The 27,450-nt window shown below is 40.3% G+C and overlaps 1 protein-coding gene across 1 annotated transcript; it reads left to right on the plus strand.

Moving 5' to 3' along the window:
• The first annotated feature begins 382 nt into the window (after positions 1–382).
• LOC137195524 (GDNF family receptor alpha-4-like) lies at positions 383–26,794 on the plus strand. Its single transcript, XM_067607967.1, has 8 exons — positions 383–933; positions 11,859–12,125; positions 12,265–12,357; positions 12,459–12,828; positions 18,870–18,973; positions 19,484–19,618; positions 21,006–21,142; positions 23,818–26,794. The coding sequence occupies exons 1-8, from the start codon at positions 879–881 to the stop codon at positions 24,016–24,018; spliced, it is 1,362 nt and encodes a 453-aa protein (XP_067464068.1). The 5' UTR covers positions 383–878; the 3' UTR covers positions 24,019–26,794.
• The last annotated feature ends 656 nt before the right edge of the window (positions 26,795–27,450 follow it).

Here is a 27,450-nt window from a genome sequence, read left to right on the forward strand (position 1 = left end):
AGGCTCACCTCATCAGACACATAAAGGCACATATGACGGGGGAGAAAAAAACAAGCCAATTATTTATAACAAAAAACATGGTCCTATCAGATAGGGCTAAATGGAAACGGAAAACAGTTTTTGTTGTTGCTTTATTTCTTTATAGAATGCAGAGTTCAATCAGTGGATGTTTATATTGAACAGTGTCAGCATTTAAAACCATTAAACCACAAAAAAAATTATGAAAAACATGGATGAGTGAGTGTTAATGCTGTTGATCTGCTACACACATCAAAGTAATTGACTTTTAATACAACCAGTTACACCTTCTGTTGACAATCATGTTGATGACTAAACTTATGAGCAGGCTGCTACAACCTAGCTGTTCTCCTGCAGGAAACATTTTAACATCCCATGGGTTTATTCAGTCCTTTTAGGGGCCAATCACATTGCGCCTTTAATAGAGATGCGCCATGCAGTCTCCGAGTCTCTCTGATCTTAACTCTGGCTGGACAACTGTGGAGCTGCTGCGCAACCACATGCATGCGCAAATGCGACACGGCTCGCACTTGAAGACTAGTGGAAATCAGCAGCAGGGAAACTTTTTGGGATAAATGTGTTTTTCTGAGTACTACTGTTTCAAATCTGCCGAATGCGTTCATTAGAGATGAATATAAGAAACATAAATGGGACAACAAAAATCGCGAGAACTTGAATCGCTCCAGTTGTGTGCACGGTTGAGTTTTGCCAACTTTGTGTAGCGCTGTAAACCCATCCGATCTGTGTCAGTCCGTGCGGGCGCAGCAGCAGCAGCAGAGCAGGCTGGATGTGGCAGGAGACGGGTCATTGAGCTGCAGCGAGCCGGGTGCGAGTTTCCCCCAGAACCCTAACTCTCTCCAATGTTACCGGACAGGATGATGATCATCGGACTTCTGCTCAATGTTTTCTCTCATGGTAAGGACATTTCTCATCTCTCACAGCTGGTCTATGTGTTCTAGGTGTAAAGGATAACCCACCGTGCATGTATGCTGTTGAGATTTTATAATTTAGTCTGTTAAATCTGCTGGTGTAAAGCTCAGAGTGTGTGTTTCCTTTTGGAAAATATTTTGTTTTCCAGTATCAAGAACTTTGGAAAAAGATGCATGTTTGTCAGAGATTTTCCTGCATCTGTCTGCTGGAGAGCAACAATTATAGCTTATAACAAAGCCCCCATCCCAAATGCACACGATGACACTGGATTTCAGTTATTTCTGATCATATTGTACTCCATATTATTTAGACTCCCCACACTCTGATAATAAGTAAATCATACAGTGGTAACTTTTTTGTAAATTTACTAGGGGACAGTTTTTTTTAGAAGAAGAAAAAAAAGGAATAAAGTTGGAAAGATTGAGTGTCAAAAATAACAAATGAGAACACTATTCTAGGCTTGAGTGAAACTTTCAAGTCAACCCTCAAAATGATATTAAACAGGTCCAACCATAAAATCAGGTTCATTCATTATCTAAGAGCAGCCTTACATTTTACATCTGGATGACATCATACGCTCAGGTCTGTTCTTTCTGCCCTGGATGCCTTCCAAAGAGAGCTGTTCATCTCCCAAATATTGATTAGACTGTCCCAGATCATGGAAATATCACGCATGAAATTTTAACTAAATGGTGTTCTCCTTTATGCGAAAGCTTTTCGGTTACAACATCTGTAAATCAGTGACATTTTACATGAAATGTGCATTAGAATTTGATAGGATAGATTAAATATGACAGCAAAAAATGTAACTTGTCGGACTTCATGACTTCATGGCAGTAACATAACTGACCGGTTTGCAGTTTTAGTGTTTTATATAATATATAATTTTGGGCACTTTTATTGATCAAATGGACAAAAGCGGGAGAAAGAAGGTGCAGTAGCTGTCTGTGATATATTAAATACATTTTTATTTATGTGCTCCTCTTCTGCCACATCCACACATACAGTACCAGTCAAAAGTTTGGACACACTTTGTCATTCAAGTGAATGGGAAGATGTGTCCAAACTTTTGACTGGGACTGTATAAAGCTTTGCAAAATGAGTTATAATCATTGAAATCAATAACTTGACTGTGGCTGGGTAAGAAATCTTCCAGTGGATCTGTGGTTATTGATATTGAATTATGTCATTTTTGGTCACAAGTTTTCTTCTAGAAGGAGCGGAAATGTTTTATCAGTATTTGAATGTGATGGCAGGTCATGTGTCCTGATCCACTGTTAACACAGACAACATGAAATAGTCTTCATATAAAACACAGCTTCTCTAATGGCTTCAGCTGGAGTGCTCTCTTCACTGCAGCACCACACGCAAATACTGTAATTGTTCTGATTTTTTTCAGTGTGCTTGTAGTACGGCAGGGGAGGGGGTGGGGGGGCTTCAGCATTCAGGAAAATTCAGATAATGTCAGGTAAGGCTGCCCATTAGAGATTAGTATCATAAAATGATAAATGCTTTCTTCTGAATGTCAAACCTTTCAGGCAGCTGGTATATCATCCTGTGTGTCAAGCCCACCTGTCAGGCATTTGTGGAAACACACCAAGCAAAGCAGTGCTATTTAATTGAGATCTGAGTCATTACAAATGCAAATTACAGTAGATAAAGTGCCATGCCATTATACCTAATTGCAAAAGAAATTATTGGATTTAGATTTTGTTAACTGACACCATTAAAGAAAACTTCAGCAGAAGTGGAAAAGTGAAATCTGTACAGAACTCCCTAGACTTTAGTCTGGTTTTCAATAAATCATTGTAGAGCTGCTTGTCAGTCTACTAGAAATGTAGTCTGTTAAGGCCTATAGAGCTGTTTTGTATAAACAGCTCCTGTATACTGGATTTCTATTTCATGCAATGTTATTTTGACCTTGTAATATATCTGACCTTGTACAACTCACCTTAACAATGTCACTGTAACAGTGGGAGCAGCTATAGATGTAGCCTTTCTAAAATGTCTGTCACCGCTGACAATCCACAGGGCTCTGGGCTAAAACTCCTCACTGCAGGACTTCATACTTTGCATCAAACTACATAAGGAAAGAGATTTATAAGCTGTTATTTCATCCGATATATGCCACTGATTTGACCTAATACTCAAATTACATATCAGTTATTCTCTACCACCTATGTTTTATTGTTTGCATGCATTGTTGCATTCATCTGTTTCCAAATGAATAACAGTGCAGCGGACAGACATCTCACAAATAATGCATGAGATCACTATGAATGGCCATACTGTACCTTTGACAGATAAATCAATGGAAAGCTAGCTGAATGACATTAAACCCTACTTTGACCCTTTGCTGCAAGGCCTTTGTGGATTATTCCTAAAGTCCCAGAACAGACCGCAACTGGTGATTGAGTGTTGCTATTTTGGTACTTCATTTAGTGGACGTGATTGAGCCGTAACATGAGTGTCATAAATTTCTTAGAGCTCATTTCAGGCTGAGGAAAGTTACACAGGTCTTAGGTGGATTCTGCATCTGCATGCTTGAGCTGTTTCTATTCAGGGTTTGACTATTTGATATACACGCTGAGGGGTTTGCATGCCCTGACCTCCTGTGCTCAGGTTTATTCAAGCCTTGGCTTCTTTATCTTCCCCACTGTGCGATGGACTCTTCTCTTTTCATTCTCTTTGTGCTGAGGCATTGTCTTTATACACTGTGTTCCTGTAATTCAGTTTCGTTGAGGACGACAGCACACAAAGATTAAATTGGCAACATGCCCATTGGACATTAGATAAAAAAAACAAAATGTACTGTCTGAATATGCAATTATTTCAAATATTTGATGTTTTACTTTAAAGAAATCATTTTAATTAAAATTCTCTTAAACATCAAAATCTGCATTTCTGAATGACACATAGGCTACTCAATTCACTGTGAAGCTGCTCTGCAAAGGCAATACTCACTTTGCTTAATGTTAATTTGTTACATTTATATCAATGTGTCATTTCCAGTTATACTTCACATGTTTGTGTGTGCTCTGCATCTTGATTGACATGCACACACTTGATGGCACCAACCATGTTTGCAAAAATCTACGGCCCAATGGAAACCGTCCTTGTTGGTTCGATATGTGTGTCACTTTCTTGCCAAGAAATGATTTGGCACATCGTAATTTAGGACTGCACCAGGCAGCAGAAGGCAGAAGCCTGAAATATTTACATAGCTCCAGACACCCTGACTGGTTGATGCGGCACCTGATGCAAGTATGCATTTTACCTGGAGTACAGAGGAAAGATGTAGCCTGCGTGATGTGGCTGCACAATCCAGCGCCACAGCTCATTAAACAGGGCCATTATCCATGTACTGGATGCACTGGGCAGCTGTTGATTCAGAACATGAAATGATGATTCTTGTACATAATATAGAGTTGTTAGCTTTAGTGATGCCTTAATATTGGATATTTGGAGCCTTACTACATGCATTCAGAATGCTAAACAAGCTGTATGAAGATGTATTTGGAACTAGTTCTTACTCATCTCAGTTGTTTTTGGAAAAGCCACTCTGCTTATTCTTTTTGGGTGGTCCCATCTCTGTTGTAAGCCACAATAATGAGAATGGTCACCCCTTGAGTTATTTATTCCTCACTGCTGTGCATCTTGTTGAAAGCTGCACATAACTCCAGGGCTGGAGTTGTCTCTGTGGGGTGTGTGCCTAAAAACTGATTAAAGCAAGTGTAACTGTGCTGTGCTTTTCAGAGTCTTAGTCACACAGAGATACACTCTTGTTAGCTTGTACAAATTGAGGAGTAAACAAAGGTGTAATTTACTCACGCTTGCAATGCAATTCCTAGCAATTTTGGGCTCAGGGTACAGTATGTGAAACTTTGTTACAACTATAACTTTTTGGAAAGAAGTTAGCAGGGCACTTGCCTCAGCCGATGTATGATTAAATTAAATTGCAGCTTTTTGTGAAGACAGGGTATTTTTACAGGGGGAATAAAAGAACTCAAGGTGTTCTTTGAAGTGGACTTTCTATTTGTCTTCTGCTTGTTATTGTGTGTGACTGTATGTGTGTTCTTCACTGACATGTTCTTGCCGCCATCAGTGTGGTTCTGATGTGATTGTGTGAGGAAAGCCACAGTAGCCGCCAGTGAAAAGATGTGGGATGGACACAGTATGGAGAAATTTTGGATGATCTGGCCAAAATTGGAGGCAGAGAATTTGAAGAGAATAATGAAATCCAGCAGGCACAGTATTCTGGGGGGATTGTGGAGAAAGGAGTTGTAAAGATGAGGGATCATAACACACAGAAAAATGGAAAAAAAACTTTTAAGTGTAATACAAGTTATTATGAAAAGGGAGTGCAGATTAACTTGTTTACTCAACAATAATTGTTTGGAGGTGCTGGGAAGCTGTTTTGTACAATAAATGGCTGCAGTGTAGGTTATCTGTTCATGTGAAAATTAACTTTGAATGCTTGGAAATCAACAATACCAAACACATCTGTTGTGTATTGACAGCCTAAGTTTATCCCTTTTGAGATACGGTCACATCCACCTTGTGTTACGTACATATGTTTTCCTCTGACCTGAGTTTGCAACAAAATACATGCTCATGTCAAATTCTCCCTGGTCTCATGTTTCTTCATTATTAGTTGTTTTACCAAATAGTAGAATGAGTATACAACAAAACTGGTGATGAGGTAATGCACTCTCGTGTTGTATTTGTTATTTTTGGTTCTTCGAGTGGTGCTGCGAGTTCTTCGCAGGTGTACAGTGTGAGGCTAGCTGGGCAACTGCGCAAGCTAGCTACCGCAGTGTAGACAAGATAGCACCAGAATGGAGGACAGTGCTGCTGTGGCGAAAAGAGGAATCTCTGCAGTGGAAAAGAGACTTAATAAAATTATAAGGGAAGGATTGTGTCAGGACCACAAAATAACATAAGGGCAGTAAGTCAAAGGCTGCCCGAGAGGCACAGCAGCTGCATAAGTTGCCCTTTGAGTCCAAAAAAAAGGCAGCAGCTGGCAAGCCATGCTACCATTGTGGGAAAACAGGGCACCAGGCATAAGAGTGTTGGTGCAAGGACTTAGACTGCAGAAACTGTGTGAAGAAACGTGCCTGTAAAAATAAAAAGACCCAGACATACAAACAGCACACTGAGATGAAGTGACTTCCACAGAAACATGTGAATAAGATGGAGCATGAACAGGACAAGCAGAGTGACTGTTAGTCTGATGATGAAGATACAGTGCAGGTTTTATCTGTTATGGACAATGATGATGGATACTCGGTACTCAATACTGGTATCAGAAACGGTTTACAAGGAGAAGATGCAGCACCTTACTCTTCGAGTGACCAAGTTGAAATTAAGGACCTACACTGGTGAGGCTACTCCAGTGTTAGGAGTTGTGGATGTGACAGTGGAACACAAGAAGCAGAAAAAGATTCTTCCACTGTATATCATTCAAGGAAACCATTCAGCTCTGCTAGGCTGCAGGTGACTGGTAAAGCTCAGACTGAACTGGCAAGAAGTGTTCCTGGTTAATGATGGAGACACGGGCCCCCTACAGGAGATCTTGAAGAAGCACTCCAGAGTTTTTGATGGAGAACTTGGCAGCATGAAGGACATCACGATTAAGTAGTATTGAAACCAATGAGCACAAGTGGGACTACATTGGCTACACCGATTGTTCCAGTCATAAAAGGATGGGGCTTCAAGGATCTGTGGTGATTTAAAAGTCACTGTGACTGTAGAGCAGTATCTATTATCCTTCATTACCCCTCTTTTCAGGTCGACAGAAGAAACTGTCGACCATAGTGACACAGAAAGGTCTGTACAGGTACTGGAGGCTCCCTTTTGGCATTACCTTTGCTCTAGCACTTTTCAGCAAAAGGCAAAGGACCAGATTTTGAGTGGGCTACCTGGGGTTCAGTTCTACCAGGATGACCTGCTTATCACAGGACCAGATGAGCAGTTGCACTTAAGGAACCTGGATGCGATACTACAAAGGCTGGGGGAATATGGTCTGAGAGCCCGGAAAGACAAGTGTGAGTTTTTTTTAACCTTCTGTCAAGTACCTGGGACAAATAATTGACAGCACTAGACTCTACAAGGCACCATCAAAGGTGAAGACTATTGTGGAGGCTCCATCCCCGAGGAATGTGAGTCAGTTGAGATCATTCCTTGGCCTGTTGACATACTATGCAAAATTCATGCTACTGATGGACCATCATCCTCTCATTGCTATCTTTGGTCCTCATATTGGCATCCTGTTGTTTGTGATTGGTCATAGGCAGCGATGGGCTCTGTTATTGTCCGCCCACCAGTATGACATCAAGTATAGGAAGGTGGACCGGCACATGAATGCTGACAGGCTCACAGGCGCTCAAGACTGTCGCACACACTGAGCCAACACAAGCTGAGATCTTCTACTTCAAGGAAGAGACTTCAGTAACTTCGACTCGTGAAAAAACACACACACACACACACTTGTGGGAGGAGAGGACAGATGACCCTGAGCTTGAAGCCTTACCTGGTGAGATTAAATAAGGAACTGTAAATTATGAAAAGATATTCCAATAGAGTCCCAGAATATAAATATAGACCTGGAAATGTGCATGATACTTCCCCTTTAATGTCTCTTAAGAGAAACTTATGGTGCCATGTTTTTAATCCAGCCTTGCTGTGTGAAATAAAGGCATTTTAATTATTAGAATGAGATGGGGTCACTCATTTGGAGATTTTTTGTTTATTTTTAGGCTTGGACCTAATCTACTAGTTGCTAATGTTAACAAAGACCTCCCTTTCAGTAGCCATCTGCTCTGTCCAATGTTTATATATTTTTTTAATTTAGTGGCTTGAATCAAAATTAAAATAGGCATTCTGGCAGGGAAATCATCATTACTTTTGACTTACAAACATGTGCTCTATTGTGCTTCAGTTTACTTGCTGCCATGTTTTCCAGTATGGTCAATTAGTGCATCTACTTTCACATTAATTCTACAATAATTGGGATACTATATCCCATTTACACAAACCAGGATAAAATTATATCCAGCAAAACTCAAATATTTTAGTCATCATCGGTCAATTCTGGTCTACACAGACACAGAACCAAAGTCACCAGATGCAAAAGAAGACCATAGCAGACTTTTATGTGGAATATTAATGTGCATGTAAATACACTGTATGTACAGCCCAGTTAGGACTTCACTGGTTTTACTGCAGGTGAGGTGAATGAGTGCAAAGACAAGTCACAGGAAAGTATATCCAGTCTCATTTTTGCCTCCTTGAGCCTGTGACTTCCTTCCAAGAAGTCCCTTCTGTTACGATCCCCAAACACACTTCACATCAGAGTCACACTCTCCTGCCACGGTCTCCTCTCACATGAAATTACTACACAACAATCTGGATGCACTGCTGCCCATCCCACACGTTTGAAAGGACGGAAGAGAAATTCGCCAAACTGATCCACTCCCTGTGAACGTTGGTGTGCGGCTTTGCCATTTATGGTGTTAACCTTCCTCAGCTTTGCCTCACATATTCTATTAATCAACCCAGTGAGAAATCAATAAAGTGTATTACGGCTCACATATCACAGTAATTCATCTCCTGTTCAGTTTTCTTTCCTTTCTTTTTTTTCTTCTTTAAAAACACACTGCTCACTTAGACCAACCATTCCCTTAACCCATTTCACAGGTTTCTATGGATCATGGTTGCGGACCGTCTGGTTATGGATCTCAGGTTTCCATGGATCATGGTTGTAGACTGCCTGCTGCCGTGGTCCTGCTTGATGTGGCATGGGGCCTGCTATTATTACTATCAGTCATATTTCTATTGTTATTATTTTTATTGTTATTATTGCTGTTGCTGTGCTTCTCTGTGTCTCTCTCTCCCCTTTCTCCCTCCCTCTCTCTCTCTCAACCCAACTGGTTGAGGCAGATGGCCGCCCACCTAGAGCCCGGTTCTGCTTGAGGTGTCTTCCCATTAAAGGGGAGTTTTTCCTTGCCGCTGTCACAAGTGCTTGCTCATGTAGGAATGTTGGGTCTCTGTGAATTAAAGAGCAGAGTCTAGACCTGCTCTATGTGAAAAGTGCACTGAGATAAAGTCTGTTGTGATTTGGTGCTATATTAAAAAAAATTGACTTGACTTGACTTGACTCAACCCAGACTTTTACTTTAACAATTTGTTGCACCTCAAACAGATTGATGTGAGCACATTGTCTCTTAATCATCATGACATTATATAATGTTCGAGTTATTAAAATAATTATGACCTGTCTACTGGACAAGATTTAACAGAGCTGCTTGGCATTTTATAGGTTTTGGTTATTTGTGTGTGTGTGCGTGCGTGTGTGTGTGTGTGTGTGTGTGTGAGAGAGAGAGAGAGAGAGAAAGAGAGAGAGAGAGAGAGTGTACGCACAAAGGAAGTCTCTGAAAATAAAATTGCTGATAGTCTCTCTTTATCAGTGGTAAGCCTGAGGGAGCAAACACTGAGAAGGAATAATGAATAAACTGTTCACTGCCCAAACAGGAGATTACATGAAGCCTGTTTAAACTGCAGCTAAACACAGTGGGATTCAATGCTTTAATGTAATTATCAAGGTATCATGATACATAGATAAGCAGACAGACATGTAATCATCACTTTTATACACCTTGGGGAGCTGCGACTGTGAATATGACTCATTGCCCTGTGTGTTACTAGTGTTTTTTCCCACCTCTCCTTTTGGAGTCACTGCAGTATCCTTGGCAGGTTTCCTGCAGCGGCGATGAAGCGTAGCCTCTGTTTATGATATGTCTCACGCCAAAGTGAGATGTGGACCTCATGTGGCGTCTGAGATTGCAAAATATGCAGCAGCAGAATTGGATTGCAGCCGCGCTTTGTGCCGCCAGTCAGCAGGAGCTTAATCGAAGTGTGTGACCGATCTAACACAATGCTGTGTGTGTTTGTATATGAGCTTGTGTGATGTGTATGTTAATGTGCTGAAGCATAAGTACATGTGAGGATGAAATAGGTACGGATATTTGTTAATGGACATGAATTCAGTTCAAACATTTACTCCATTTCCAACTCCAGTTGGACAAAATAATTTTTTAAAATGTTTGTCCTCCTACTCCTTAAAAAGTGACAGGATATAATAAATTAATGAGACAAAGCGGAAAACGTGTGTGTATATTGCCTACCAAGCTATTTTCTGTCTCAGTCTGGAATCACTGTGTAAAAAGTATAATTTGTGGTGACAATTATGTGTCACATTTGAGAAAATTAATTTCCTGAAATGCTCCATCAAAATGCATTTTTATGAAGAGGGCTTTCACTTTCTTTCTTTCATCTCCCTCAAGCTGCTACTGGCCTTCCAGCATTATGTTTTTATGGGGCAACAATCAGTATTATGAGATGATTTGTAGTCTTTCCACTTCTAGTTATTCTGGAGAGAACAGTGCCAATCAAAACACCCTTAATGCTTAATTACTATGGACCAACATGACATGTTTTTCTACTGAGAGAAATGTCATTGCTGATATGCAACACATTTGTACTCATAACGTAAAGGGATTAATCCTTTTCAAGACATATACAGCAGATATAATTCTACAATACCTTCAAGCAGCATAGTTTGTAGGTGTAACGTGCTGATTCATCTATCAGATAAAAATGTTGTGTCTGAGGGAATGTCAGTGAAAACATCCTCATAATGGACATTTGAGTTGAATCCAGACAGAGGCTCAAGCTGAAAACAAAATTGGAAACAAACTGGTTGGTTTGGTAGGAAATAATTGCTAAATTGGTTACATGTGGAGACAGTGTCTGCCATTGGTATACGACTTGTTCTAAATGAAAGGGACCTTGTTGCAAAAGGTTTTGCTTCCAGCTGTTCATGTGTCCTTCTACAATGATATCAGAAGTGCTTTTGTACAAGTTAGTTTGTGTTTATGCCAGTATGGCATGAATAAGATGAGAAACTCAACGTGCAGAGACTTGAAGAAACTCCACATTTTCTTGAGAAATCCAATCCATTACGGTGAACATCAAGTGTAGTACTTGCAGGAAGTACTTCCAGGAAGACTAGGCATCCGACACTTGAGAGTTGGCTGTCGAGAAGCATCCTTTTTGATGCAGGAAACTACCAAATTCACTTTCCACAACATCCTTATTTATTCATCTTTTAGATTTTATTTTTTGACCAGCTAAATTCAATTCAATTCAATTCAATAATCTTTATTGTCCCCAGAGGGAAATTCTGGTGCAGTATAAAAAAACAAGGGAGAAACATTCTGTGCATACGAAAACAACAAAAACACTGTCAACAACAAGTAACAAGAAACATACTGTACAGACGGCAACAACAAAAACACTGTCAACAACAAGTAATGGCAAACATCAGGTTTACAAGGTGCTGTGAGTAAAAAAGTGTAAGTAGTGCAATGTACAAAGTGCAACACTATGAGGTGGACTATAATTAATGGTTAATGGCAGCAATTGCCTTAGGAATTGCTCCACACAGTACACTGAAACTCTCAGTAGTTCAAACTACAAAAGAAAAAATGATGGTGCATTAATAAAAAGGCAAAGGTGCAAGAGTTTGTACTTAGTCAACAAGGAGCCCAAATGAGAAGATGACGACACAATTCTGATGATTATAATCATAACATAATCCTATAGTGTTGTTAAATTATCCAGGAGACTCCTGTGTTTTTATGGTTTCCCCCACGTTGCTTCTCTATTACACTTGTGTCCTTTCAATTTAATCTTCCTTATTGGATATTATAGTGACCTGCTGTGCAGTGGAAGGACTGAATGGTGGTACCATAAACCCACCTACTTAGCACAATACACTAACACACATATTGGTGGTAATGTTGACAACCAGCAGCTTTGTCCACTGACAGTATCCACCTCTCCTTTAGGAAGCGTGCCAGTGTCTGCGTCCCTAGACTGTCTGGTGGCGGAGCAGGGCTGCATCCAGGAGCAGTCCTGCATGGTCCTCTACCGACTGCTGGAGTACTGCGCAGCTGAGGAGGCGGTGTCACCCCTCGGCCCAGACGCCCGTTTGGAGTGCCTAGAGGCCCAGAATTCCTTGCAACGTTATCGCCCCCTTCAAGTTTGCAAGTGTCAGCGTGGCTCTCGCAGGGAGGAACACTGCCTCAGGGTGTACTGGACAGTGAGATTTGCAGGTGGGTTTAAGCATTGGCATCTGTGTGTGTGCATGCATGTATGTGTGTGTGTGTGTGTGTGTGTGTGTATGCGTGTGGGGTGCTTTTTGAGTTCTCACCTGCATAAGCAATGTAATAATGCTTTTCACTACTATTTTAGCATACGATGAGTATGAAGTGTCCCCATATGAAGAACTGAAGTTAAATTTGGTGAGAAACATTGAGATGTCACGTATGGCCTCCATCATGGCAGGTACCACTACAAATACTTAAAAGTTTGCCACAAAAATAACTGTATGTCACAATTTTTATTTCCTGAAATACATACCTCTGTTTTCCTCCTACAACTCCCAGCTTCGTCTCTTTCTGTGGATGGTCAAAACCAGTGTCTGAAGGCGGCCCAGGACTGTGGCCTGTATGAGAAATGTGGCTCCCTGCGGTCAGAATATGTTGTAGCCTGCACCAAGCGAGCAACAGTCTCTGACAACAGCTGTAACCGTCAGAAATGCCACAAAGCTCTACGGCGTTTCCTGGAGCGCGTGCCAGAGGAGTACAGCTTCGCATTGCTCTTCTGCCCCTGCTCTGATACTCTGTGTGGGGAGCGCCGGAGGAAAACGATCGTCCCATCGTGTTCCTATGAGGAGAATGTGAGAGGGGAGGAGAAAGTGGGCAAGCCCAACTGCCTCAACCTGCAGAATTACTGCTCAAGAGACGAGCTGTGCAGGTAAGAAGGTTGTTTGGGTGTATTGATGCAGTACATCAAGTGCCCTTGATAAGGGTCTTTCAGAATAGAACAACACAGAACAAAATAAATGCAACAGTAAAGGCACACTGTCGCGTTTTTGACCACTAGTGGCACCATGGAGCAGTGTTTTGATGAGCGGGTACCAGTTTTGTTTTTGGCACACATGCATATGTACGGCCATTAGCATGTTAGCTATGTTATACACATCTCAGCTAACTGAAGAGGTCAGTAAATCTGTAGTGCACGCATACACATACTATTATATCTGTTGGTTTTACACTATTCTAGTGATCACCACAATGATAGAAACACGCTAAGAAACATAGCAATGTACCAGAAAATTTATTGTAGTGGAATAAAAGCAGGTGACAATTCTTTCGGACCACAAAAACTCAAGAAGGATTATTTTTTTTAGACAAAAAATAGGAATGGAGGGCTCAAAGCAGTTTGCATTAAATGGTGATAATATATATATTTTATAATTACAATGTATCAAATGATGATGTCGAATGCGAGAAGGATCGCTGGTGGTGCTGAACCTAGAGAGGATTATCACCTGACAATGCAGCTCTCTTTGCTTTATGGAGCTTTATAACAATTTTCAGCTCATTGTTTAACCGTCTGGTTGCAACTTCGCTGTTTTGGTTCAAAAACAAGCACTCAAATGACACACACTATAATCGCTATTGTTGCTGACATATATAGACAATGATTTAATACAGTCTGAGAGCGGCAGAGCGCTAGGTGCTACGACATGATACGCTCCAATAAAGGAACAAATACATAGGCTCAGCATTAAGGAATAGTTCATAATAACACAACAGCTTCACCAGAACATGAAAAGAGCAATGCACAGACACAGTATATAATAATAAATAAATGTGTCTTACCTTCATGTAGTTACCAAGCTTCGAAGGGGTTTGCTTTCTCCTCAACCTTGTAAATCACATTGTCAGAGTCCAGCTTCATTAGGATCTATTTCTCCGTCACCATCAGCATAAGTGCCTCCATATTGTGCTGTGACATTCTGCTCCTGAAGTGATGCTTAATAAACTTCACTGTGGAGGAACTTCTCTCACATGCTACTTGTGTGCAGGAGATGGTCAAAAAAAATTTGTAGGCCAAGCCTATTGTGTGATACGCATAAACAAGTAAACAAGTTCAACTGCTTCAGGAGCAAATAGCAGCACAGTGCACAGTTCTTGCATGTTGCACATCTTTTGCTCACTGGATCAATATCTTCTTGATATATCTCCATCTGACTGTTCTCTTCCTCCCTCTCTGAGGCAACAGGCTGTGACAGTCTGATTGTGTATTCATTCAGTGGAGACCTTTTCAGAGTGTCCCAGTTTGTGGTGAGGTTTGACAACTCAGACTTTAAATTCAACTGTTGCATCTTCATCAAATGTAAGTAGGCTTTAACTTACACTATGTCCTGAAGTGCATTTCGGGGGTAATCCATTGGCTTTTGTCATTGGGAAATTATGAGGATCCAGACACGCTTGATCAGCATAAAGTTTCCCATGCTGCAGGAACCGACGACGCATACATTCCAGTGCTGTATTGAGAATTACGTTGTGGACATAAGTCCTATAGGCTGCCAATGAGTCTGTAGATGTGTCCTCTGCATCACCAGACTCCCCTGACATAGTGTTTCTTTTCCTGATGTGTTTTGCTGGCAATGCGGCCTGCACTTCCATTTAAATTCCTCACTTTGAAATATTTTGTTTACCCATTTCATAAAATTGTCTGCAGCTTCTTTCATGGTGTCAGTAAGTCTCTGACAAAGGCAAAGTCAGTGTTAAATTGCACAGGAACACCTGTGCAGTCAAAACTGTCTCGTACTTTAAAAGTGACTCTGCGAAGGTGTGTGCTTTTAGATGCACAGGTGGTTTAAAGTGAGAACTATCTTGAATCTTGAACAATGTCTCAACGAGGGCCACATACAAAACATTGTCTGGCTGGGTGAATGATCTGAATAACTTCTTCAGTGCAGCATCCTTGAAAGACCATCTTGTTTCACCTATTAGTGAAATCCTTCGGTATTGGGGGTCCTGACTGACACCTTCCTAAACATTCATTTGCTGATATGAGTCACAAATAAACACTGCAATGTCGTTAACCAACCCAAATAATGATGCTGCTGCTATCACGACACCTGTAGTTTCAGCCATAACCAGGTTGAGAACATGGGCATAGCACCACACATGAACTTGGCTTGGGGCTTCCTTCGACAGCCATGCAGAGATCCCCCTGTATTGTCCCTGCATATTTGTGGCCCCATCTGTTGAGTTTCCAATGCACTTCTTCACATCAATTTTGCAAGAGTTCAAAGTCTGTTTAAGCAGTTTTAGAAAGTCTTCCCCTGCTAATGATTCTCATTTGACAACTGCCAGTAGCTTCTCGTGAATGCTGTAGCAGACTACAACACTGCAATAATATTTTGATGTTATGTCTTGTGTTGTATTGATTTGTACTGAATACATTCCAGCCTGGATGACATCAGAAGAAACACTCTCTTTGATTAGCTGCCGGATAGACTCCACAACTGAATTCACAGTTATTTTGGATATTAATGTCACTAATGAACCTCTTCCCTTGCCCGCCTTGCTTTTCTCAAAGCACTCCTGTACATGCTGCTCTAAACAACTGTCACAAGTATTTCCAAAAAGTTCCCATGATCAACCGACATGTCAGCTAATGAGTATGCAGCCTCAGATTTATTACCATGTGAGTGGACACTTGCCTATCAGTTTTGCTGTGTTTAACAAACGCTCTAGAACTTGTTGCCTCTTGTGCACTTGTTCGTGACGGGCTGACATTTGATTTGAATCAAGCAAACTTTCGATGTCTGCTTGGCTTACCCATGAAAAGTATGTCATTACACATTCCATATGAGTAACAGTTTTTTCATGCTCATTTAGCCTCTGATGTAAGTGCCTCCAATTGTTACATCTGTCAATGAAGGGATTTGTCTTAGTCTTTTTACAAAATGCCAGGCATTCTGCACAAATTAAAGAATGATTCTCAGCACAATAGCTGACCCATTTATGTTGTGATCCATCTTTGCGGCAAAATGCCTTCTTGATTGGTTTGTCAGCCGAATAATGTGGGTGAAACTTGAAAAACAATTCCAGTGTGTTGGAATTTGGGCGCCTGAATAATTTGTATTGAGCATCCTCTGAAGCCACACTTGCACCTGCTGCTCCGCTATCCCCTCATGCTTCAGTTGCCTCCGGCTCCGGTAATCAACTTTTCAAGGCTATTTGTTGTTTATCGTCAGTTTCTGCCACAAGTCCAGTGCTCAAGTTTGATTCTTCAGCCTCTTCCTCTTGTTTGTTTCCCTCATCGTCTTGTTTGTCTCCCTGGTCTGGCTCTGCGACAAGTTTAATGTCTAGGTCATTGCCCCAGCTAATGTTAGCGCTGCTAGCTAAAGCAGCACTGTTGGTGACCCTAGCTACACTTCCGCAGGTGTAGCACATTTTTCACTCTCAGTCAACAGAGCTTTCTTTGTTTTTTCTCTCTTTTTCTCTGCCCCCTCCCCCGTTTGGTCATTTGGTGCCTCAATTCATTTTCTTTTAGCCTGTTGTAAATTTCATACCAGCTCAGTTGCCGGTTTCTGCCCTCATCTGACCTCTCCACTAGCTACATCGAGGGGATCATTGAAGAGTGTGTTCATTAAAGGGTGCAATGGGGCCGATTTCAAATGTTTTGGGCTGCATCCATAAAATAACCTTTTGAATCAAAATTATCAAAGACAAAATTATTATTTATTATTATTATTATTTTTATCAATGCAATGATCCATTCTGAGCAGCTCAAGCAGCCCATAGTCGGGTGGGCCTTCTGGCATTTGCCCATTTCCAGATGGCCAATCCGTCACTGTTGGTAACAGATTTAAAACAAAACAAAAGAGAGGAGCTCTAACTACAGTTGACATGAGGTTCTTCTGTTCTGCATGCATGGCTACCATGTGTTTCCTCTTAAGAGTGTGGGAAAAGCACAGAAACACTCACCACCTTTGTGTAATGTCTTCAGTTTCAGCCCAAGATACACAGTATTACACACTCATTGAAAAGTGTTCCAAAGATTTTGCCCCCCTCAAGTATGTTAACATAGTGGACAAAATATTAGGAACAACATTTGATATAATGCACTCCAGTACACCACCACCACCCACTACGTCCTCAATAATAAACATAAAGTAGAATTATCACCTTTCTGACAATGTCAACAAAAACTTAAAAACGTTTAAGCTTTGTGAATGTAGGATTTATTATTTTATTTTATTATTTATTATTAAGCTGTTGTATTGGATTGCATTAGATTGCAAAGGTGTACCTAATGAAGTGGCCAGTGACTGCTTTTGATTACTGATGAAATGTCTGAGTGATTCAGCTATAAATTACAAGTAACATTGGTTTCGACTGTGTGTGCACGTTTCATAGATTAATTGTGGACATCATGAACATTGGGCAACCTCTAAGATACTGTTGGCACTGAGGATATTATTCACACCATCAATACTAATCATTTTAAATAAGTAAAATTGTTTTGAAAAAACTGCTGTATGTTTGGCTATAGGATTACAATGCAATACTACTATTACAATTAAAATTTTGCATACCACAGAAGAAAATTTTTGATTAGGTTCCCAAAGACACCGCCATACTTGGCGCAATCATCCACTTCCATGGTTTCTCATACCACTGCTATGCTGACTATACCCAGCTCTTCCTGACGTTCCCGCCGGAAGACTACACAGTCTCGGCTTGGATCTCGTCATGCCTTGCTGATATATCAGCATGGATGAAAGAATGCCACCTTCAACTCAATTTCTCTAAGACCGAGCTCCTTGTCATCCAAGCCAGTCCCTCTATACAACAAAACATCAGCATCCAGCTCGAATCAACCCAACTCAACCCAACTGTCAGTTTGCCCTATACAACATCAGGAAGATCAGACCCTACTTGTCTGAGCATGCAGCACAACTCCTGGTACAGACTCGTAATATCACGCATTGACTACTGCAACTCCTTACTGGCAGGCCTCCCCGCATGTACGGTCAAACCTCTGTAGATGATCCAGAATGCAGCGGCATGGTCTTCAACCAGCCCAAAACAACACATGTCACCCCGCTGTTGATATCCCTCCACTGGCTCCCAGTTGCTGCCCGCATCAAATTCAAAACCCTGACACTCGCTCACAAAACAGCAACTAAAACAGCTTCTTGCCCACCTGAACTCCCTCATTCAGGTCTACGCTCCTTCCTGCTCACTATGCTCTGCCAATGAAAGGCACCTGGTACACCACAACAGGGCCCTAGCCCAACAGTTGCTAGCTAGACTCTTCTCCTCTGTAGTTCCCCGGTGGTGGAACAAGTTACCAAACTCTGTTCGATCTGCAGAGTCCCTTTCAATTAAAAAGAGACTAAAGACCCAGCTCTTTCGTAAACACCTCTGCACTTGATGGACTGAAGGTAGAGAAAAAAACACAAATGCAAAAAAAAATCTGCTTCTATGCACTCTATGCATTGCCTCTGTGCACTGTCTGTTGGCATCTACGTCCTGTTGGACTCAAACGTAGCTTTATGGCACTTACTCGTGTTGTTCTCTCCTGACTAGATCCCTGCTTGTGTTGTATCAGCTCTCAGATGTATGTTGCTTTGGATAAAAGCATCTGCTAAATTAAATTGTAAATTGTAGGTGGGTGGTGTGGGCGACTGTGGCTGCCCAGGAGGGCCACCATTACTGGCTTTAAAAACTAAGAGCAAGAAAACAACTGCCATTTTTAATACAACATATGGTTTTAATACAAGTGCATAGCTATGTCTTTCTCTGTTTTTTGTTTTGTGCTCTTGTAGTATCTTCCGGTTTGTGTTGTTTTTGTTTTAGCTCGATCCCGAATCTGAAAATAAAATTGTTAACACTTTAAAATGCACACTCTCCTCCCAGTGCTGACACATGAAAAACTGTCTTTACTTCTGTGTTTCTGCATGTGTTTTTGTGTTTGTGCATCAGATCCCGCTTTGCTGATTTCCAACACAACTGCCAGCCTTCCCCTGTGTCTGGCTGTATGCGAGAGAGCAGAGCCATGTGCCTGAAGGCCTACGCTGGACTCATAGGTGAGTTGGAGGAAAAGAAATAGAGACTGAAAGATGGAATAGTTAAAAAAAAATAGATATAGAGCCACTCAGGGGACTCGTTATTGGAAATCATCAGTAGGTGTCTAAGAGTGATATTTTACTTATATAATTTTTATTTTGTTGCAGAAAATAACTCTACAGAGGTTCATAAATAGTCAACTGCTATAGCTGCTGCACTGGGGATCCAGTAAGCTTTAAAAAAAACTGCATTTCCAATAGCTCTACAGAAAGATCCAGGTAATATTATTTCCTGTTTCCCACGCTGTATTTTTCAGAAAGTAATTTTGTGTACCTGCAGTTATCAATATCAATAGCTGCAAAACTGGTGACACTGGATCCCCAGGGCAACTAATATTGTTGGTAGGCTGTGTCGCACCTTCCACAGAAGTGTGTTCTGAAAATGAAAATCTTATGGCTAAGTGAAATATTACTTTCAAAGTTTTCAAAGTTGCACTTGTAATATGACTTTTGTCTTCTTTCTATAACCAGGCACCATCATGACTCCCAACTATGTGAGCAACAGCAGCACAGAGGTATCCCAGTGGTGCACATGTGATGGCAGTGGCAACGAATGGCAGGGCTGTCAGCGTATCCTGCACATGTTCAACAACAATATATGTCTGCGTGAGTAAAGAGTCATGTGGCAGACTGTACAATGCACGTACAGGGCTGCTTGTACTTAGCAAGTCACAAAGACAAATATTCAAAGGTCCAAAACTTGAGATGAACGTATGTAAATATGCTACCTGCAAGTCAAATGCCAGGGCTTCAACCTGCTCTGAACACTTCATTTGCAAAGTTACCTCTACTTCCTCCTTGTGATGATGTCAGATTTTAACGTAGCCTTTGTTGCTAAGGTTGTTGTTAAAAGTCTGCCAAGGGGCAGCTTCTGGAAGCTAACCAATCAGAACAGAGTGGGCTTATCGGGAGGAGAGCCTTAAAGAGAGAGGAGCTAAAACGGCCTGTTTCAGACAGAAGCTGAACCGAGGGTCATGAAGTATAAGATAAATAAAGAGTTTTTTGAACTGTAAATCCTGCATAGATATTCCAGTATAGCCACAGAATAAAAATATAGATCAGTAAATGTGCATGATACGTCCCCTTTAACTTTCTAGATCTTTAAACTACAGCAAAGATGAGGGTGCGTCTAGTGTCACGCAACCATGATTATAATATATATACTGTGTATATGAAACAAATATGAATATGTTAATTGAAAATTAATACAGGAGCTATTTATTATTACACTTGGTTGTATTGAAACAAGTATCTAAGAGTTTTAAGTAGAAGCATGAACATTTTATTATTCATACAACTCAATCCAGTAATTTGAGTGACAGAATATTTCCAAACATCTGACACACTGCTCATTTTGATGTCAAGCAGCTCGTCTGCTATTGCTGTCAGTTCCTCCTGTGTCAAGATAATGACAGAGGAAATGTTAGCTTTTTTCTGTCAAACACTAAACTGATCTCGAGATGTGTTTTTTAATGTGCATAATACAGAATTCAAATGTGCCATTATTGATAGAGAGTGCGAACCACTGTACCGTAAAGTTTTCAGATAAATAAATGAACACCAAGAGACATTCTCCCTTGAGTATGGCTTGCTGCCAAATGTGAATGTGGTTTCCAAGTTCTTGTGTAGTCAATGAATCCTTTCTCCAGATCTGATAAACATAAAGTGGCTTCTTGTTGAACTGCTGCCAAACCAGCAGGGGTGTAAAGAGCACCAAAAGATCCTATTCAAGAAGTAAAGTAATTCAGTCACTATAAAATGTACAGTATGTGTTGATATGTACGGTCTTTACTGTGTAAAACTAAAATAATGAGGGTCAGAAGCCTAAATAGAAATACAAGTTAGTTTAAAAGGTAATATTCTGATGATCATTGTCAGCTTTAGCTTGAGCTGTAGCATCTTCTGCTTATAAATTCACAATATTTTAGTGATGCTTCAAGGATGAGTAATGATGTGAACCCAGTGAAGATGGTCCCTGCTGGTTTTCTTTCAGGCGGTGCCATCAGCTCCATGGGAATCTCCGCACCTCCTCCTGTGGAAAACACTCCGGTGCCAGCTTCTCAGCCCTCCACACGCGTCTATAAGGAGAGGGTTCACGTCAGCGTTAACACTCTCCCTGAATTCAACAGCGTAAGAGCTCTCTGCTTCTTCGCTGTCACACCATATGCTAGTGTTAGACATTTTCTACAAGCTGAACTGAAGAAGTGGTTGACTGTATATCAGGTGGTAACACTGAGGTATCACAAGGGACTGCAGCAGTGAGTTGGGCCCAGCAGCTCCCTCAGATTATTTCTCTCCCCTTCCCTCTCATTGTGGTTGAGGATTAACTGTAGGTGTTTACAGCATTAGACTCAACCCTTACTTATAATATTCATGTATGCACACCCATCTGCTCCATATTCCCCATTTTCTCACCATCCTAATCCTCCTCATTCTGCATCTCCTCTTCCCACAATCCTCTATTGCACCAAAACCCTGCCACTGGTGGCCTGCATTTGACACCCAGATATAAAGTTCATTTAAGGATGATGCGTTTCTTAATTATTATGTAGCACTATGAAATCATACTGTAATGCTAGCAAAAAAAGTTAAAGTCTCCCGAAAGTGTCCTAGTTTCAAATGTGTTGCACCTCTGACCACATCCAACATCATGATGGATGTGGTTGGTTGTGGTCAAAAGTGTGCTCTGTTGCACCTGTGACCACCCAACAATGACATCAGTGTACTGACACGCCCTGGAGTACACTTCTATATCTCTGCAGCAAGCTGAGAAGCAAGATTTTCTTTGCTCTTTAAAAATCACAAAACGGGAAAAATAAATCTCTTTGTCTTTAAATTCAATTGACTTGTACCTCTTAACTTACTGAAGTACTTGCATTTATCAATGTTAAAAAAGACTAGGTCAAAACTTAGTATATGGTTGGACCATGTATAAAACTCTAGAGGGCTTTTAGTTGGTACGCTGCCTGGTTACCATCAGACATCGCAGCATTTTTAAGATGTTTGTTTTTATGTAAATTTTAGTTTATTTATTTGTATAGCACTTTTCATACAGCAGTTGTAACTCAAGTTACTGTATATGTAATAAAAACATTAAAAAAACTTAAATACATTGCACCAGATTTTGGGTGTCAGACTGTACAGTGCTGTTGTAAGAAGGGTTGAGTTAAGATTTAAGCTATTTTTTTTATATGTCTTATATATTATTTCACTTACCCACAACCTGAAAAATAGTTTTGATGCAGTAACTATGAAGTTAATCATTAATGCTAAGTGTAAATGACCTCAGTAAATGTGTTTCATGTGTGTAAAGTTTGCATTGATAAATGTATTTGTTCCATTGCTTTTATTTTATTTACCATGAACATGGAAATGCTTTATCTTGAAATGACACTAGACCTATGTAATGTGTGGGAAGTGACAGGAAGCTACACTGACGGCGCACAGATCCTCTCTTCTCAAATAGGTGTTATTTGGATAAACTGACCACATATTGGGAATCTAAATGGTTAGTTTCTCACCTGAAAACAAATATTAAAACTTAACAAAGTGACATATTAACAGTCCAACAGTGAAAATTACAACAGCTTAATCTCCACAGTTGCTGCTTGCTGTTGGTTGGTGCGAAATGCATGCTGGGATACTTAGCTTCGGCGGCCTTCAGCGGACCAATGTCACCTTAGTCAGTCAGTCAATCACTCAGTGACTCAAGTATCGATGGGGAGGACTCTTTCCTGCTTATAGTGGAGAGCGTTACTGTATTTACTCTATCTGTACCCCCCCCTCCCACACACACACAGAGTTTGGTTTGGCCCTTTTTCAGCTGCAAATATGACTTCATGTGGAGTGGCCCTGTGTTTGTATTTATGACAGCATTAAACCTCAGAAACATATTTTGTCAGACATGTTGGCTTTGAGCCGAGTAACTATCAGAGAGTTTTCAGTGCTGACCTTGAAGTGGGATTTCTGCCAATACACTGTTATTGTTTTCTTAGCCACAATGATGAAACTAATGGAGATAAAGACGGTCACGGTTATGCTTTAAGGGTTGATGAATGAGTCAAATTCAAAATCTAAGTTACTGGAGGTGTGTTTTTGCCCTTAATTCCTTTAGCGTGCTTACAGTCTAACTACAGTGTGCAGGAGCCTTGCATGCATGATTTCTTTTTATAGTTTCCTCCCAATCAGCATTAAAGTTAGATAATGTATAAGGAATGTAAGTAAGGAATCATTTTGCTCCATTTGCGCTGATTATACCATCTCTTAGTGTTTCATGCACAAGGAGGCCTCTTGGTTTGAGTTTATTTATTTTGCACAAGTTAAAATCAAACAAATACACACTAACAACATGAAAAAAATTGATGTGAAGGAAGAAGAAAAAAACCTAGGAGGCTTATTGATTACTACATAAATAATATATGTACATACTTAAAAGAAAAACAAAGTCACATTATTGACCCCAATCTAAGCAACAACATCTCAGCAACAACATAATTCACAGTAATACAAAAATTCAAATATTACCAAAGAAATTAATCAATACTTATATTGACACCATGTCAAAATGACATTATTAGCTTCACAAATTTTGTATTTGTTGCGAGGCTATTGTGAAAAAACAAGTGATGCATACTGGGTGTGATACAGTAGGTCAGTCTTCCCTGTTTCGTCTGTAGCTTTAGGATATTTTCATATGTTGTTTTAAATTCTGTGTTGTATGTTTCTTCAAGTTTACATCCTGAACTCCCCTCCATGCTTCACCTCCTCTGTTAATTGGAAAAATCACTCTTCCCCTACTCTTTCAGATGGAGGACAGCGAGGAAGAGGAGCAGGAGGAAGCAGAAAGCGAGGAATTCAACGTAATCCCGCCGTACTCTGAGAAGGACTCTAACATTGAATCAGGGGCTACAAGGAGTCAGCGGGGAGCAGCTGTCCGAGCAGTACCCATGTTTCCATTAATGCTGCTGCCAACGCTTATCCTGGACTGGGAGTGTTGGAGCTACTGAAGGCTCCGTCTTCCTTCCCATCCTACGCTCACATTTTACACCCGCTACCACTTTCAAATCCATCACAGCCCTCAGAACAAACCACAGAGGACAGCTGCAAAGAAGAAGAAATGGAAAAGCTACTTCTTAACATTTCCTTTTCTTTTTTCATTTTCACAATGTCCCCCTGCCTTTATTTTATGATTCTGTTTCTCCTATCACTGCCTCCTCAAGAGTTAAAAGATATCAGTAGTCTTGCAGTATCTGTCATATCTTCGCTGGAGTCCTCTCCGGTGAAAGGAAGGGAACAACGTGAGCAGATATATGAGTGCATGGGTGAATTGAGAAGTGCTGTCTGGGCAAATACTCTATCTAGAGTCTGCTTCACACTCATAGTACATCCCCTCTTTTAACAAGAAGCACATTGCCCAAGGCCACATTCACCACATGTGCTCCCGAAAACCATAACCAGTCTTCTCTACTGCAACCAAGCCCGAGCATGGCTTTTGATTTCTATTTCATGACTCATGTCACATCCGTTTCTCCTTTGCCCCTTCGGCTCTTCCTCTCCCTCCTTCATAGTATGGTTCAGCAAGTAATCCACTTTACAACAAGCTAATAAGAGACTGCACCACTCTTAAACCGCTTTGTACCATTAAAAATACTTTTTAAAATTGCACCAATTTAAAAAAGTGATAAGACACGTTATCACATTATGCTTGAGAGATCTTACGTCTTTTCAGGCTTCTCACTTTATGCACCAAAAAGCAGAGTGCAGCAGTCATTCTGTTCTGCTTCTTTTGTTAACACGCCACTTAGTGTTATTCCTACCGGGGTGAATGGCTGAGAATTCAACCACGGGCAAAAGCAATGAGATCAAACTCTATTGTAGAAATGAAGAGCGAAGAAAAGCAACATAAGCAATTACAGCACAATTCAAATTGCTCAGCATGCAGGGAAAGTCTGGAGTAAGGCTCAGGGGAGGAAATAGCCAATTTGCTGCTGTCATACCCTCTCACTTTTTTGTCCTTAGGAGATGTGTTTTTAGTGCTCCTTCCCTTCATCATGTGCTTTAAGACGTTGTGAGAGCGAGATGCAGAGATAGGGACGGACACAGGAGGCTGTAAAGCCTGCTGGCTGCTCTGATCATTGAGCAGCACATTGAGCCATTATCTCTGCCTGAAATATCTTTTGCTGATGTTAATGATTTTTTCTCTTATGGCTCATTTTCTTGTGAAATTACGCAGCTGCGAGGACGTAGGTGAAGAGAAGTATAGTGAAGATTTTTTAAAGGGACAAACTTATAATTTTGAGGATGAGTTTGCAGCAATTAGAGGTCTGAGCTCTGTGAGGGAAACTTTCTAACTTTACTGCTTCATGAGGTCTCTGATGACTCAAATGATCATTTGATTGTGGTTATGTGTTCATTTTTATTGAGCAGTGAAATGTGAATATTTCACAAAGCAGTCCACTTACCTGACCGTCTTCAAGCAGATCAGAACAGAAAATTTCTAAAGATGTATCACAAAAAAAAAGGTTTACTGTAGATGTCAAAGGAGCACAGCTCTACATGCTCATCAAATCCCACAGCAGACTGACTATAAATGTTGTTGGTAGTATGTTTTAATGAAGCTTAAATGTTTGAATATCGCTTGAGGAGGCAGTATGGCCCCACTAACTTTTTCACCCTCGCTACTGGACTTGTTTACATGATGGGTTGCTGACATGAAGACTTAACTTTTGATAAGGACAGACTGTATAAAGGCAGAAACGCACTGGAAGCATATGAGCCGTGCTTTTGCAAATGCAGGTATATATATATATATATATATATATATATATATATATATGTCAAACTTGGTTCAGAAGTCAGTGTAGGAGGAAAATGGATGTTGTAAGGTTAGAGGACCTGCAGTGACCATTACCCACTTCAGAGCAAAATGACATCATGCAGGTTTTTCACCGCAGTCTTGTTGAGAGTTCGGCTATAGGAAGCTAAAAAAGTGGATGAGGAAAACGCCGGTTAACAAAGCTCTGAAGTGTGACTGCAAGCGGCATGAAAAAAATAACATGTTTTGAACTTTGGATTGAATATTTGAGTCTCGCTGAACAAACCAACTGGTTTCCAAATACACGAACCGTAACCTGACCACTGCAGAGATGTATTGATAGATAAACATGCTTAAGAAACATAACCCATCTCAGTGTCGTAGTGCAGTATCCGTGATGCTGCTAATTCAAATCTTGTAACTAAAGCATCAAATTGTCAATAATTGCATCCAGTGCGCTCTGGCCTTAATGACTGAATGTGAGTTTACATGTATTTTCACATTTCATTACATCTGTTTATATTTGTAGACTATGTAAACTAAACATTTGCATCAAACATGGCTTGTATTTTTGATGAGTTAATGAATTAAAAAAAAAAAAGCTTATTCATCCACAAATCAAATTCTTAAAAAAATATATGTGAATATCGTCAAGTTAGGCAGTTTTTAGATTGTATCTTGATCCATTTGAGAGACTATGTACAGTAATATGTTTCACATGCTAACCTTGTTTTTAAAACATATCAAACATGCCAAATGATTTTGACTATGATGTGTGATAACTGTGTAATTTTGTGACATAGCAGAACAGTGTGCCGGTTTGTTAAAAGAAGAATAAAAAGCCACATTGGCAATTTCCATGTCTAACAGAAAGAAATGCCTTTTAATTACCAAGAAATGACTTCTCTGTGTTGTATGAACTTGTAGCATTTTAACATTTTCTTCTCTTTTCACAAGTGGTCCAGTAGAAGACTAATAAACCAATCCTGATGGGATTGGAAGAAATTTAATGTCAATTTCAGTGCAAATTGGTGTGTTAATCAGTTGAATTTTAAATACATGGTTAAATATATAACTTCAAAGCTATTTGGACTTAAACTTTAATTTACATAAATTACTGAATGGTTCAGAAATTAAACGATAAATCATTGGTTTTTACTCACTCACTGCCACTTTGAATGAACTGAGCCAAGACTCTTGTGTTTATACTTTACTTCTGACTGACGGAGGTGATTACAGGGTTGTGGGGCTTCCACATCCAAAATGACACCACTGTGGCAGGAACAAGCTACAGTGAAATGATTTAAAGAAAAAGGAAAAAGAGGTTGTAACGGAAACTGGCTTCAGCCTGCACTTTAATTATAAAAAGTGCAGCATGAGGGCCCTGGGACTTTGTTTTTTGTGTCCAAATTCAGCCAACTGTCTAGGAAGTTAAGTTATGCTTTATTAATCCCCCTGAGGAAAAATTATCTTCTGTATTTTATCCACCCCAAGTATTTAGGAGCAGTGGGCAGCCACCAGACTCTAGTCCTGAGGCCAAAGCCTAAAAGAACGTTTTTTCTTTTACAAATCACATACAACTTTAGATTAATTTTTTTCCCTGGTATCCATTGGTTTCTGTTCA

This window comes from Thunnus thynnus, chromosome 13 (genome assembly GCF_963924715.1).
Source record: "Thunnus thynnus chromosome 13, fThuThy2.1, whole genome shotgun sequence".
NCBI lineage: Eukaryota > Metazoa > Chordata > Actinopteri > Scombriformes > Scombridae > Thunnus > Thunnus thynnus.

Excerpts from the sequence above, each read along its gene's own strand:
- LOC137195524 (XM_067607967.1), top strand. The coding sequence starts at position 879 with ATGTTACCGGACAGGATGATGATCATCGGACTTCTGCTCAATGTTTTC. Across the intron at positions 934-11,858 it reads GCTCAATGTTTTCTCTCATG|GAAGCGTGCCAGTGTCTGCG; the intron begins GTAAGGACATTT and ends CCTCTCCTTTAG. Across the intron at positions 19,619-21,005 it reads CAACAACAATATATGTCTGC|GCGGTGCCATCAGCTCCATG; the intron begins GTGAGTAAAGAG and ends GTTTTCTTTCAG.